Genomic DNA, 14083 nt, shown 5'->3' with positions numbered 1-14083 from the left:
AATACTTAGATCTGAAATGCTCACACTTATCCATGAAACTCACATGGGTATTGAAAAGTGTAAAAGTCGGGCACGAGAGATCTTATACTGGCCAGGTATTTCAAAAGACATTGAAAGAACTGTAGAGAACTGTGTAATATGTGCTAAATTTCGTAAAGATCAAACTAAGGAACCATTACGACCCCATGAAATACCTGACCGAGCTTTTCAAAGAATTGGGATGGATATCATGTATTTTCGAAACATTAATTATCTTGTTATAACCGACTATTTCTCTAAGTGGATTGAAGTTGAAGAACTGAAAAGTAAATCAGCTGGGGACATTCTTAAAGTATTGGAAAGAGTATTGACCAGGTTTGGTATTCCTGAAGCAATTGTATGTGATAATAGCCCTTTCAACTGCTGGGAATTTAAGAAATTCTGTAAAGAGTGGGACATAACAATTTCATTCAGCAGCCCATATCACTCACAAAGCAATGGTATGGCAGAAAAAGGGGTTGGGATTGCTAAAGCCTTATTCAAAAAGGCCTATGAAGATAGTAAAAGTCCTCTTGTGGCATTGTTAGAATACCGAAACACTCCAATAGCAGGCATAGGGTTATCCCCAGCCCAAATGATGTTCAATCGCAGGTTAAGAACTAAGCTTCCCATCTGTAACAAGCTATTAAATCCAGAAATATTTAAAGATATTAGTGATGGCTTAAAGCAGCGACAAATAAAACAAAAGTTTTATTATGATAAAACAGCAAAACCACTCAGGCAATTAAAGTTAAATGAGAAGGTACTTGTTAAAAACTTCCTAAAGAAAACATGGGAGCCAGGAAAAGTCATTGCTTATGGGAAAAACCCAAGATCATACAAAATAAGAACTGCCTCTAACAAGGCTCTCACGAGGAACATAAAACATTTAATACCATCAAATGTTAATTATAATTTTAACTCTCATATAGATTTTGATATTGATGAAAATTCACCTAATGAGAGCATAATTTCTTTGAACTTAAATCGAACCAACAATAACCCAAATTTCACATTATCAAATAATAATAATCAAATTGTGCGGACAAGATCTGGGCGTGTATCGAAACAACCTTCTTATTTGAAAGATTATTACACTTGATGTACAAGGGAGATGTAACATATGTTTTGTATTCATGATTGGCAACGCTTGCTTACTTGCCATGCTCGTTATTGTAACATGCACGTGCAGTGCGATTCGATTCTTACCATTTTAATAAAAGTTGCTAAGTTTGAAAAATTTGCTGTTGTGCATTACTGGTATCTAGATACAGATATAAAAATATGAAACAAGACATGTGAAACGATGCATCATTTCATATCTCAGCCCAATTTAAATTTAATTTAAACACTAAACTAGACAATCCTAAAAATTAATTTATCATAAATTAAATATTTTGAAGTTTTTTAACGCTTTGATGGCACAAGCCCAACTTAAGATCTGAAGAATTAGATTGTGAGTTATTTTCAACTTGCAAATTTAAATAAATTGACTAATAAAATGGGACAAGATAAAGGGACCAGAAATCCCATGATTCCTTCCCCGTTCCGAAGAAGATCAAATTTCATTACAGTTGACATTTTATAACTAAAAAGCATTACATTTTTTCCGTTATTAAAATTTTAACATTGCAAAAAATATTATCAGTAATGTCTACGGGGATCGACCACTTTTACCATTTCGCCCGATAAAAGATGCAGAACGAAGACATGGGACAAGTTGACACATTGAGTGCACACCTTTTGCCCCCCCCCCCCCCTCCCCGCCCGGAAAATTGGAAATAACGGGCCTGATCAAACATACATAGTTTAATAATAACTTCGTTTATCGTGTGACTTCGTAAACAAATGACACAAATATTTTGCCGAAAAAATCCAGCGAGAATGAAATTGGCAACGCTAACCACCACTAAAATTTTACAAAAGTAGTTTATAAATATCCAGTGCCCCTTTCGTCGGTTGTCATTCAGTAGGGTCAATTCATGACCTGAACTAAGACCAATGATGACAACGGGTGATGATAATCCTGAATTAAATCGCTCGGTGTACAGTAGCTCTCGCAACGGCTACTGTGCATTTAGTCTGAGTCTTCTTACTGGATGACCAAGTGTAATATGTGCACAATATTAGAAGCGAATATGCTCTCACCAGCCACGTTTAACAATCCAACGTGTCAGTGAGGTAAGGCGTAGTCACGTACAGTCCAACCACGGATTGTATGGAATTTTCAAATGTCCAGATAAGACGAATCTATCTGAATGAGGGGGAAAAGTAAAAAAAAATTGATGCCTGTATTCCGCTCATTTGAATGAGACTCTGCTTCTGCTAAAGCTGGCATCGCTAAAAAATAATAGATTCGTCCGTTTCCGGCTATAAAACGGATGTTTGTCTTTCCATACAATCCGTGGTCAGACTATATTTGAACTTGGCAAGTTATCAAAAACGACTAATTTTCAAAATGCGACTTTCAACAAAAAATGTTTAAGGTTCATAAACGGAAATACTTGATGAAAAATTTTAATTTTCACTTCAATTTTTAACCCCAGAATAATTCAACAAGTTAAGTCAACTTAAATTTTGAAACAGTCTTTTATGAGAGAAAATAACAGTGAGAGTCACTAGTTATAAAAACACAATAGTCTCAGGCCCGTGCCCAAAATTACGTTGGGAGGGGGGGGGGGTTCATCCTCACCCGCATTATTCACTTCCGTTCGTGTCACAATCAAGGTTTTAGCAGGGGTCCCCCTCCCTCACCCCCCTTGGAGACTTGAAATCCTACGAGAAGCATTCATTTGAAATTATTTTACCATTTTAGTTCAATAATTGTTTAATAGACGGCGCTGCAGATAGTAAGTCTAAGTCAAAAACAAAGAATGAAATTCACCGATTTTTCCTTCATTACGATATGTGATTGCAACCGACGAGACGGTTGCAATTTTTGAGCAATCACGATTGCTAATTGTTTTCATTTGACCGTCTTTGATGTTTGGTTCCTTTTTCAACCCCACCGTCCTCTGCAGGCGCGATTCCTCCCGGTAGCCGCTGCTCCTGGTCGGTGGCGTCTATGTCCTACACACACGCCAACGTGCATACACACAGGTCTACGCACACACAAAAGCCTACACATACTTGTAGGCTTTTGTACGTGTGCATAGCGTTACGCTATGCACACGTAACCGCTTAAGAGGAGGGAAAGGAACCTTTTCTAGAAACAAGCGAGTGGGGTAGTATGAGTAGGGTCCTGTCGCAACTCGTGATTGCGAAAAATATAATTTGAATTAAAAATTTCAGAATTCAAATTAATTTTGAAAATTTAAAAGGTTTTTATTTATATATATGTTTATTTTTTTTTAATTTTGTTTATTCAAAACACTTTCAAAAAATTATGATGAATTGTTCAATTGTTTTTTGATTCACGGGTTTACAATATGCAATCTTTGAACTAAAAGTTTCACTTTCGAAGGAAAAATTTTACGGCCCGCTACATGAATTTTCTGCAAAAATTATATTTTTATCATCAACCGTTTTTCTGTACTATTTTTTTTTCAAAACAATCGGTCTTTTTCAGGACACCCTCTACTTTTTCGAAAAATGTTTTTAAAGAACAAAACTTCATAACATTATTTTTGAAATGTCAGCCGCTGGCTGAAGTCTTGTGTCGCAATAGAAGAAAATATCAGTTAATTTCAATTTTTCCTTTTTAACTTATGTGCTTACTATCTAAAGCGCCATCTGTTGAAAAGAATTTGAACTAAAATTTGGATTCATAAAAGGAAAAAAAATATGACCCATCACATTAAGTTTTTGAAAGAATTTGTTTTTATCATTAAAATTTCTTGTAGGAATTCTTTTTGTTATGATTAACAGGTTTCCTGTTATAAATTTTTGAAAAAAGTCAGTCTATTTCAGGACACCCTGTATTACTGTGAAATGAACCATGAAAAGTGAATGAAACTGCAACATGTGGCTTTGAAATATAGTGATCAGTTAAACTTTGGCTGCAAAAACCACCTGGTTCCGGAAAATGTTTCAAACATTCACCCACGAAACCTGTTTTTTGTTAATTATTTTCCAATGAGACGGTCATATCACCCTCTATTATCTAATGAATCGACAGACACGAAAAGTTTCCTAAATTATGAAAAAATGAATACACTGGAAGTGTGGAAATGGTAGTTTTTTGCTGTGATTTTTTTTATGTTTCTTTTTTCAACAAATAAGTAATCAAATAGTGTTATTTATGTCATATTTGATATTTGTATAAAGTTTTAGAAAAGTGCAATGAATATTGGAGAAAAAAAAATATTTAGGGTGTTCGCCTACAATAAGCATAAATTTGGTTAAATAATTAAAATTTTGCAATTATTTAACCAAAACTTTTTTTCCTGGAAGTGGAGATGGTAGTTTTCTGCTGTGATTTTTTTATGGAACCCCCCCCCCCCCCAAAGAATTGTTTTTTTTTTCTTTCTTTTCTCAACGAATAAGTAATCAAAATGTGTTATTTATGTCACATTTGACAATCGTATAAAGTTTTAGACAGGTGCAAAAAAAATTTATGGTGTTCGCCTATAATAATCATAAATTTAGTTAAATAATTAAAATTTTGCAATTTCAATATAATAATAATGATAATAATAATAAGTGGTACAATTTTATTTTGAATAATATGCTTACTAATATGCAAGTTTAATTTTTTCTTTAGTGTTCAAATGTGCCCCTAACTTGTTCAAAAGTACTCCTCTCTGGAGCAGATTCGAACAGGAATATTGAAATTTTTTAAAACGTTGAATAATATTTAATTTAGTTGTAAATAGTTGTTTTAGAGCTTGTTTGATAAAGATATACCATGCTTTTATCATGTAATGTCAAAAGGATAATAACTATGATCTGAATGAAGAATATGTTTATCTTGTTAAAAATTGTTCAAAGTTGTTCAATTGTTTCCCACTCTTCCCTTGTGAAAACAAAGTTTTTAAAAACGCTTTTAAACTAATGAATTCAATCAAAGGAAGTTTCAAAAACCTGTAGTAATTGAAAACTTTCAAATGCCCAAAATACACAAACCTATGCTTGTCCTTCAGCCTTGAAATTAGCTCGTTGATTTTATTAACAAAATCAACTATATAATTCCTATTCTTCTTAGCACAACAATTGAAAATCAGAATTCACAGGTGTTATGACAGAAAAGGTGGTAAGGCAAGAAATAATCTTTAATGAAAACAATTTTCGAACTATACTTTTTATTTGCATAACCTGATATTTTCGTTTTTAAGCAGATTTGCCAAGTGAAAATTCGGGATAATAGCGAAAACACTTCGTGAAATTAGCCAAAAATAGGCAACCTGCACGAAAACCGCTCGCCATTCCAATAGTACTGTTAAAAAACTAAGCGAAAAAAACTCAAAACCCCAGCATAAAAAAAAAAGAGTTAAAACCTGTTGCAAATTAACCCTTTCAACAAGAAGGGTTTAAAATGTCCAACATTTTGTGCGTCGGGTTTTATGAGAAAGGTAGGGAGGGGAAAAAAATCCTCTTCATTTAAAAAAGAAAAAAAAAATATGCTACTTAATAAATATTACTCAAAAGTCTTTGAAGAAAGTTTTTTGAGGGGATATTCTCTCTTTTTGAGGGCTTTTATTCTGGAAGGGTACGCCCTAACACTTGAGGGGATGCGCCATCCCTTTGGAGGGAGGGGAGGGGGGGATCCTGTAATTTGCATTCCAAAATCAACGATTGCAGCTATGTTAACAAACAAATCCTAAAATGATCTAAGCAAGCTCAGGAATCTATTTAGTAAAAGAAATTTCCTCTGTTTTTATGAACAATATTTATGAATCCAATAATTGAATTCTTTAATGTTTTTCAAAATTTGTTGTTGAAAAATTTTCTTAAATATTCTTTTTTAAATCCTGATCCTTTGATCAATAAATTTTACCTCAAGTGCCAAAACGAAATGTAGATCGGAGTTGGAGGTGATGATCGGATTAGCAAATGTTTCTGAAGTTTTTTTCTAGCCAAATGTGATGAAAAATAGCCAAAACAGCCAGTTTTAGTTAAATCTGGCAGCCATTTTTTTTTTTTTTTTTTTTCAAGACGTAGCTTATTAGCTTTTTCATTTTACATTTTGAGAATTCCGGCAGGTAGCACAGTACAAATTATTATTATTATTATTATTTTGGCAAATATTAGGTTGCGTTTCGGATAGTTTCATGATTTTCTTCTGGCAACCCTAAACCACAAATCGTAGTGTCAAAATTTGGTTTTAACGCTATGGCAACAGAAGTCGAAATGCTCCGCGCGTAAACAAGAAAATGTGAACTGAAAGACTGAAACTGAAATTATCTTATCCTTCCTCCCTCTCAGAAGATAGAAACTGAAATTGAACCTGAAACATATGTTTTGTTGAATTAGTGGTGGTTATAGCAAAGAAGACGCATATAGACGCTAGAAATTTAGATGTGTGCTTTAATTTAAAATTTTGATGCATCCAACTCGAAGACATCTTTGATTATTTTGGGTATGTAGCCTTTATTTTGCCTGTGTAATAATTTTTGTACTGCCTGTTTGATACAAAAATGCTCCTGACACACTATTTTTTTTTATCAAATAACTTTGTTACTTAAAATTTAATTTATTTGCATGCATCACGTGCGGGACAATCAAAGTCAACCTCATGTAGTTTGCTGTTGTATTACTTGATATTTTTGGTCTATAATGTAGCAATGACGAAACAAATTGCAGGTTTTGAAGCTAAGGTTCTAAACAAAGGAAAGATATGACATTTGTTGAGAAATAATAATTTAAAGCATTGGAAGAAAATTATGTATGATCATTTCTCTGAAAACGGTCATTTTGTTGTGCAAGTAACAGTTCCTATATTTCATAAAAAAAAAGAAAAGGGTAATGACGAAAAATTTGTCTTTAGAAGTCACGCATACATTTGTGATTTCTTAACCCTTAATAGGAAAAGTTTGGTCTCAAGACTGATCAAAAGTTCATCCAATCACCCCCATTTCATATACAATCTGATTGAATGGTTTTTCCCAATAGCTTTTTTTTGTGGGACCTTGAACACCCCCCTTGCTTATCAATATCTTCAGGCAAGTGCATCTGGTTTAAATTTCATTGCATACTTGAGAAGCGGTCTGTGAGGCTGGAAGACATGGCTCTTAACATTAAAAATCGCGGATATAGGTTCATATTTATCTTATCCGCGTTATGCGGGAAGAGATGCAAAATATTTTAGATGAGGTTGAGAGTTGTTTGAAATATTCACAAACGTTACGCAATGATGTTCTAGGGTCAATGAAGGCTAAATTAGTCCTCAAAATATGACGCAAAATACTAATAAAGTGCTGTCAAAATTTTTTCATAACATGATATAATCCGTTTTCTGGTACTAAGCTGTTCTGTATATAAAAAAAAAGATCATTAATGAATAATTGATTTGTTTTTATTATGAGTAGTTAGTTATTTACTGTAGCATTTGATTTTCGCCAAAAATCTTAAGACTAGCAAAATTTCCTCGGAAAAGGTATATTTTGATTCAAAATTGAAAAATATTTTTACACCGTGCTAATAAAAGTTCAAAGAACATCTAAGGGAAATTATAGGAATGTATCTTAATTACACGATTAAAAAAAAAAAAGTAGGTAAATAGAGTGTTTTCCGAGACCTCATGTCTCCTGGTTCGTCTTACTTTTCCACCTCAAATGTAACGGGTTAAGCAACAAAATTTTGTTGCATTGTATCGCGATGAAATCATTGAACCTGGTGCAGGATCTGGCCAACGGAAAATCTGCGGTACCATTGTCGAAGTGTATTTGTTCATTACCATTTTAAATAATTAATTTCAATTAAATGTATGTAGCGTCACATGCAGGACAAAATTAGTGTTCACTCTAGAGGAAAAAGGGCAGGGTGCTGGTCTTTGAAAGGGGCACTGTAATTATAAAAAGGGCACTATTTCAACGCGGTTGCACTCCCCGCTCCCCCCTCTACCCAAGATCAATGACGTACTCAGCCCCCCTCCCCCCCAAAAAGAGAAATAACAATTTAAAACACCTTGCAAATATTCAAACAGTGTAGTCTGCACCATGAGCTCCCTCCCCCCCCCCTCTTCGATTGCCACCACTGACTTTAGAATTAAATATCCACTATAATATTAAAATCTGTTCGCGTCCGTCTGTCTGTCTGTCTGTCTGAAGATCGATCTTCTCGAGAACCACTGTGAATCAGAAGTCAAACAAGATACCGATCAATTCGAAATTTTCCAAAGAAAACAATAGGACCAATCTCGTAATTGTACGACTTTAATTAGCGGAGATATTAATTAAAACGTTAATTAACATAACGCTATTCAGGAATTTTTATTTCTTTCCTGTTGCCATTTTGCATATGGGTGAGCAAATAAAATTCTAATAATTGTGTCAAAAGAGATTTTTTTGGCTGCTGTCCAAATCTTAAAACAACGTTTCCATCTAGAATTTCATTTTTAATTAGTTTAAAATTGGTTGCTCTATTCGGACATTTATCGTCTGCCCTTTCTTATTTTTTCACATTCAACGTTCTTAACTCTTTTCAGCATATGAAAAATGTTTCTTTAGTAATGTTTATTGATTGAAGTGTAAGTTTATCATTCACCGGCCTCATATTTGGGTACATTTAGGATGTGCGACTAATTATGTTTATTTTGTTGGACTTTTTTTCCGTCACATGGGTGAGTTTTCGAATTGTAATAAATCTCTTTTTCCTTCCTGTTTCGATTTTTGCAATACAGTTTGTATCGTTAAAAGAACATGTTAAATTAAGATTGTTTGGATTTCTTTAAGTGAAACAGAGTTGAACAAAAAAGATTGTTTTTAAGGATTTTAACTAAAGCTTAATTGGAATCTGATGGCTTGATATTAAATTAATGCTTATTGGTATTTAATAAGTTTTGGTAGTTTAGTTTCATGTAATCAACAAAAAAGTATGTGTCATTTTATGTAAAAAGCTGATTGTAATTGTACATAAATATTTCAGATATATTCTATCAGATTTAATTCAGTTTAAAGTGAGCACATATTATAGTTGAGAATGCATATATTTTCATCTTTTGTGCTAATTGAAAATACTCATAACTTGTATTATTGATAAATATGATTAACGTTAAAGATTTTTTTGCCAAAAATATGCTCTACTGGTGTTTTGCAAACCTTGCATTACGCGTAATTATTTACTCCTTTGCGCTTTAGAAACTGATGTCTCAGAATAATACAAAAACATCAATTGAACAGCTCTTTCATTTTTTAAGTAGCCCGTGCAACGCCGGGCACGCAGGCTAGTAGTGATATTATCCAGAGTCACTTGTCCTTAGAAAAGGGTTCGCTTGACTAACTAAGCACATTTTCCCCACTCCTAAGGAGCATTTAGCTAATCCTGAAATTCGGCTTTTGGGTGTTTTTCAACATTATTTTGGGTTATAAATGTGACTACTTATTCTGTAAGAATAAAAACTCTAGGTATTTTAAAATCCTTTAAATTGCAATGTAAGAACAGTATTTAATTACTGATTCCCCCTTCCTAGATTTAAAAAAAAAAAAATCCTAGTAATCTACATTTATACCATGAAATATTTTAGTAGACATCAAGATCATGATGAATGTAAATTAAACTTCTTAAAAAATATTGCATTTCAAGCCAGACATTAAATTAAAATACTATGAGGTCATTTGTTTCAATTTAATATTTTTTTGCAAAAAATCGGTGATAACCAATGAGGAAATAATTATTAAAATCCTATTTGCAATAATTAATAGACAAGACTAAAAAACAAAAACAATAATTTTTTAGTATTTAAAATGAAAATCAATACATGTTAATTAAAGTCGCACATGTTAAAGTATACATTCCAATTGTTAAAAAAACTGAAATACCTACAAGATGCAACGGATTGAAATCTCAAACAGTGGAAGTAATTTTTTGTGACACATCCCAAAAATAGTGTTATGATTTATTAAAATAAAACATAAAATCAGCTAATCTTGGGTTGCATATGTCAAAACAACTTCCGATTGTCAAATATATTACAATATTTACAAGATGCAAAAAGATTGAAATCTCAAAGATGAGAAGCGAGTTTCCGCGAAATAAGAGTTCAATGTTGGCATGGTTTCGAAAAAAAAGTATTTTTTAAAAATAAAACATGAAATACGGTAATATAAATCAGCATGTGTCAAAATAATTTCCAACCGTCAAAAATATTAAAATATTTACAAGATGCAAAAGGATTGACATCTCAATCACGGTGGACGATTTTCTGCGATGCACGTGTTAAGCATATTGACACACGTGAAGAAAATTGCATTGATGAAAGGTTAAAAAAAAAAGAAAAATGCACAATTCAACAAATGCCTAAGGAATTCAAGCACTAGATTATCTTTCATAACTTTTTCAATCATTTAAAAATGAACTTTTTTCCTAATCCTTTTTCAAGTTTTATCAAGAGCATACCAACCCTGCTTCTGTTCTATTTTGTAGAAGAAAAAAAGCCTGAAACATCATTAATCTTCATATTTTATCTGCTGGCATCTACATTCTTTTCTTCCAACTCTTTAAATTTCCTTTAGCAGAAGACGCGTGTTATTTGCGTTCTCACTCAGACTTTTTCCAAGTATCCTTCTACTTTTCCTGGAACAGACACCCCCTGATACTACAGCAGAAAATACTATGAAGCATTTACTCTCATTGTTGATTCTCTGAAGATCAAAGATGGGGCTTGAATGAAACAAATCTCTCCCTCCCCCTTCACAGATCGTAGACGATGGCTTTTAAGCCCCCCCTGGGAAGAAAGAAGAACTTGCTTCTGTACCCAACTGATAAGCCTGTCTGAATTCTGAGAATCTCATTTACTCTCTTTGCCTAGGTGTTTGCTTCTCCTTTTATTTATGGGGCCGTTTTCCTGGCGAAATTCTGGGGACAATACTTAGACGTTTTTGTGACCGATCGCTGGGCAAATAAAATTGCTGGATATCATGGGGTTCGATCAGATGCTCGCGATGTCTTTTTAAAAACACAGGGAGCAATTCCTTACTTTTGAAACGGGCAGGGCGTATTTTGGGCACTAAATGAAGGGCAGAGCGCATTCTGCCGATATGAAAAAGGGCAGGGCGCTGCGCCCCTCAAAAACGGCCTAGCAGGAACACTACCAAAATGACAATTTTCCGTGGAATGGCCTTGCAAAGAGATTGGAAAAATTCTTCTTTCTAAAATTAAAGATTGTAGTAACATATCAGAGTTCCTAAGGAAAATTTTGACGTGGATTGATTCGTTTTTTACAGAAATTTGTTGCTAGAAATTTTGGAGTCAGAAAATTTTACTGTACACAAAAAAGTTTTATTCATTTTTATGTATTTTTTTAAAACTTCAAACAAAAGTATTATCGAACTGCTGCCAAAGTGATTTCATTAATAACCATCTATTTTTAACTATTCCCGTTTCTACATGCACTCTGGCTAATGGGCAGTAATTTACTGAACATATCAGCTATATTGATTCTTCTTTTTCTATTTTTAAAAAAATTAAAAAAATACCCAGCAAGCTTAAAGTAGTTTACTCACAAACGTTATGGCTAATATTTACATTGTGCAAATAGCATTATCATGATTTATTTGTTTTTAGATTTATTATCTGAAACGAAAGTATTATAGCAGATTTCTTTCTCTTCGTAGAGTTTTCATGAAACACAGACAAGTAAGATTCTAGCTTCAGATCCAGACCGAGACAAGATCACCTGAAGCAACTAACTTTCTATCAATGGCGTCCGCCAGCAGGAGCAATGATTTAGATTTGACAGGTTTACTTCTGTCAGATCTCAAAGCTGAAGATTTAGATGAAATCAGGCTCCCGAGCCTACGTACCCGTCTCAAATCATATGTCTGGACTGACGCTGTGGCAAAAGATGTGCCTTCTCCTCACAGTCCTGACATTTCATTGTCAGATATCATCCGCATGGGAGATTGCATGATCATTATGTTAGCCAGGGGTCCCACCGACCGACTTGGTGAACTTGTAGCAGCATTGGCTCTACAAATCCGGGATCACAAACTTCGCAGGATGTTTCCCCAGGATCAATTCGAGGCAAGAATTTTAGAAGGGGACGTCATTGGCCAGACTGTTTCAGTCGAAGTGCTCCAAGAAATTGAAATGTTTGTTGCAGAACATCATAAAATTTCAGATATTTTCAAAAAAGGGGAGGAGGGTAATAGACCTCAATTCTTCCTGGATCTGAGATGTGCTGAAGACTTCTTCCTTCGATACCCGCACCTTAATAAGCCTGACTGGGATGATACTCTCAGATTTTTCAGTCACTTTGAGAGCGTAAGTGACGAAGTCAAAGCTGCTTTTTATTGCTTCGTTGCAGCAATGTTGGTTAGATGCTGCGTCAAAAGCCCGGAAACAGTCAAAAGAAACCTTGAAAAAACTGAGGAGAGTTTCAGGTTTTTGGTCAGCCACAGAATTCAGGGTCTTATCCTGCCAACCCCAATGACTAAATCTCTGAAGATGCTAGGGTTGTACTTTAAGCCCGGAGGAAAATTCCTTCGGCAAGTCTTGAAGGTGTTTCTACTTCATAGGTACTACAGCAAAACCATACACCCTGCAGCTTGTGAAATACTCGACTTCACTCTCCTCGAGCACTGTAAGTACAACGGTATGCAGATGATTGCTCTCACAGAAATGACTTCCGATATAGAAGGGGATAGCCTCAGTAGCTTTCATAAGTATTTTCATAATGATGCGACCAACAAAAGTTGGGCGAAAATCTGCACTTACTTTGAAACATACTTGGATGCTAATAATCCTGCCTATCCCGGGTACTTGGCACCCTGGAGCAGGCTGTTCCATAATGAATTCTGGTCCAACTTGCACATTAAACACCACTCTGCGCTTGGGCGCATACTCTTGGCCGCCTGTGAGTGCCAAAACCCAACTATTTGGCATATGAAAAAACCTCAAATTGATCCATACTTTAAGAAACGTGCCCGAGAACGTGTTGAAGAGTACAGGAAAGGCAAGGAGAGAACGAAATGATCTCCTCTGCTTCAGAGATTGGGGAAGTATCGATGTTATGCAGTTGGATGATAGAAAAAAAAAAAGAAAAACATCAGTGATCTCATGTCGGCACCGGAAGTTCAGAACTAGTTTTAAGAAGCTAGCAAATTCAAATTGTGAGAGCTATTTGCTATTGCCTCCAGGGCTTCAGAAGGGTCAGAACGCTTGAGAGCCATTTCAGTAAATATTAGTTGGTAAAACAGTAATATTGTTTTATTGAAGCTTTTATTGCTACTAACCAATATACAACATAATATTGAATTTTAAAAAGGATCTTTGTAAACTTTATAGCTAATAAGTTGAATCAGAAACTGACATGCCGTTTTGAAATTTTTGTATCGTTGCTATCAACACTGTTATATGCTTACTTGCAGATAAGTCACAATACTTTAAGGCAAGAACCTACCTACTACAAAGAGACTTTTAAAAAAAAGCACTAACTTTTCAAATAGGTTACATATGACTGTATAATAAGGTGGGCCAAAAAACACTTTTTTTTAAAGAAGTTTCAATGATGAATGGATAGGGTGGAAACATAGGGTGCCATTGGTGGAGCAAAGTACACATAAAGAATTTGATTTTTTTTAAAACAATTCCTTGATTTGTCGCAATTGGACTGAAGTTTTCACCAAATGCTGTTTTTTGATGTTTTTAGCAAAAGTAAAAAACAGGGTTCGAAAATGACATGATATTTTCAAAAATATCCGATATTTTGATATATCCTATTGGATATTTTGTTATGTATCCGATATTTTCAACCAGCTGAAATTAGTCTTCAAAATAATAAATACATCCTTAAATCATTCTTTATTTTCTTATATTGTTATTACAATATGTAGACTTAAAATTAAAGTTTCTTATATTATTTATATCAAATATTTCATTTAACATTTTTATCGATTTTAATGGGGTCAATTTAGCATTAGCTGATTTATTCATTTTTCTTCTGTCAGCTACTTTTAGTTAAATTATT

The 14083-nt window shown here is 34.0% G+C and overlaps 1 protein-coding gene across 1 annotated transcript; it reads left to right on the top strand.

The window, feature by feature from the left end:
• Positions 1–6403: 6403 nt before the first annotated feature.
• Positions 6404–13875, top strand: LOC129233809 (uncharacterized). Its single transcript, XM_054867784.1, has 2 exons — positions 6404–6535; positions 11730–13875. The coding sequence occupies exon 2, from the start codon at positions 11815–11817 to the stop codon at positions 13087–13089; it is 1275 nt and encodes a 424-aa protein (XP_054723759.1). The 5' UTR covers positions 6404–6535; positions 11730–11814; the 3' UTR covers positions 13090–13875.
• Positions 13876–14083: the final 208 nt, after the last annotated feature.

Source organism: Uloborus diversus, unplaced genomic scaffold (assembly GCF_026930045.1).
Source record: "Uloborus diversus isolate 005 unplaced genomic scaffold, Udiv.v.3.1 scaffold_748, whole genome shotgun sequence".
NCBI classification, from domain to species: Eukaryota; Metazoa; Arthropoda; class Arachnida; order Araneae; family Uloboridae; genus Uloborus; species Uloborus diversus.
The sequence above is the reverse complement of the archived record's forward strand: the minus strand, read 5'-3'. Positions and strand labels throughout refer to the sequence as shown.

Coding starts and splice junctions, on each gene's coding strand:
- LOC129233809 (XM_054867784.1), top strand. CDS start 11,815: ATGGCGTCCGCCAGCAGGAGCAATGATTTAGATTTGACAGGTTTACTT.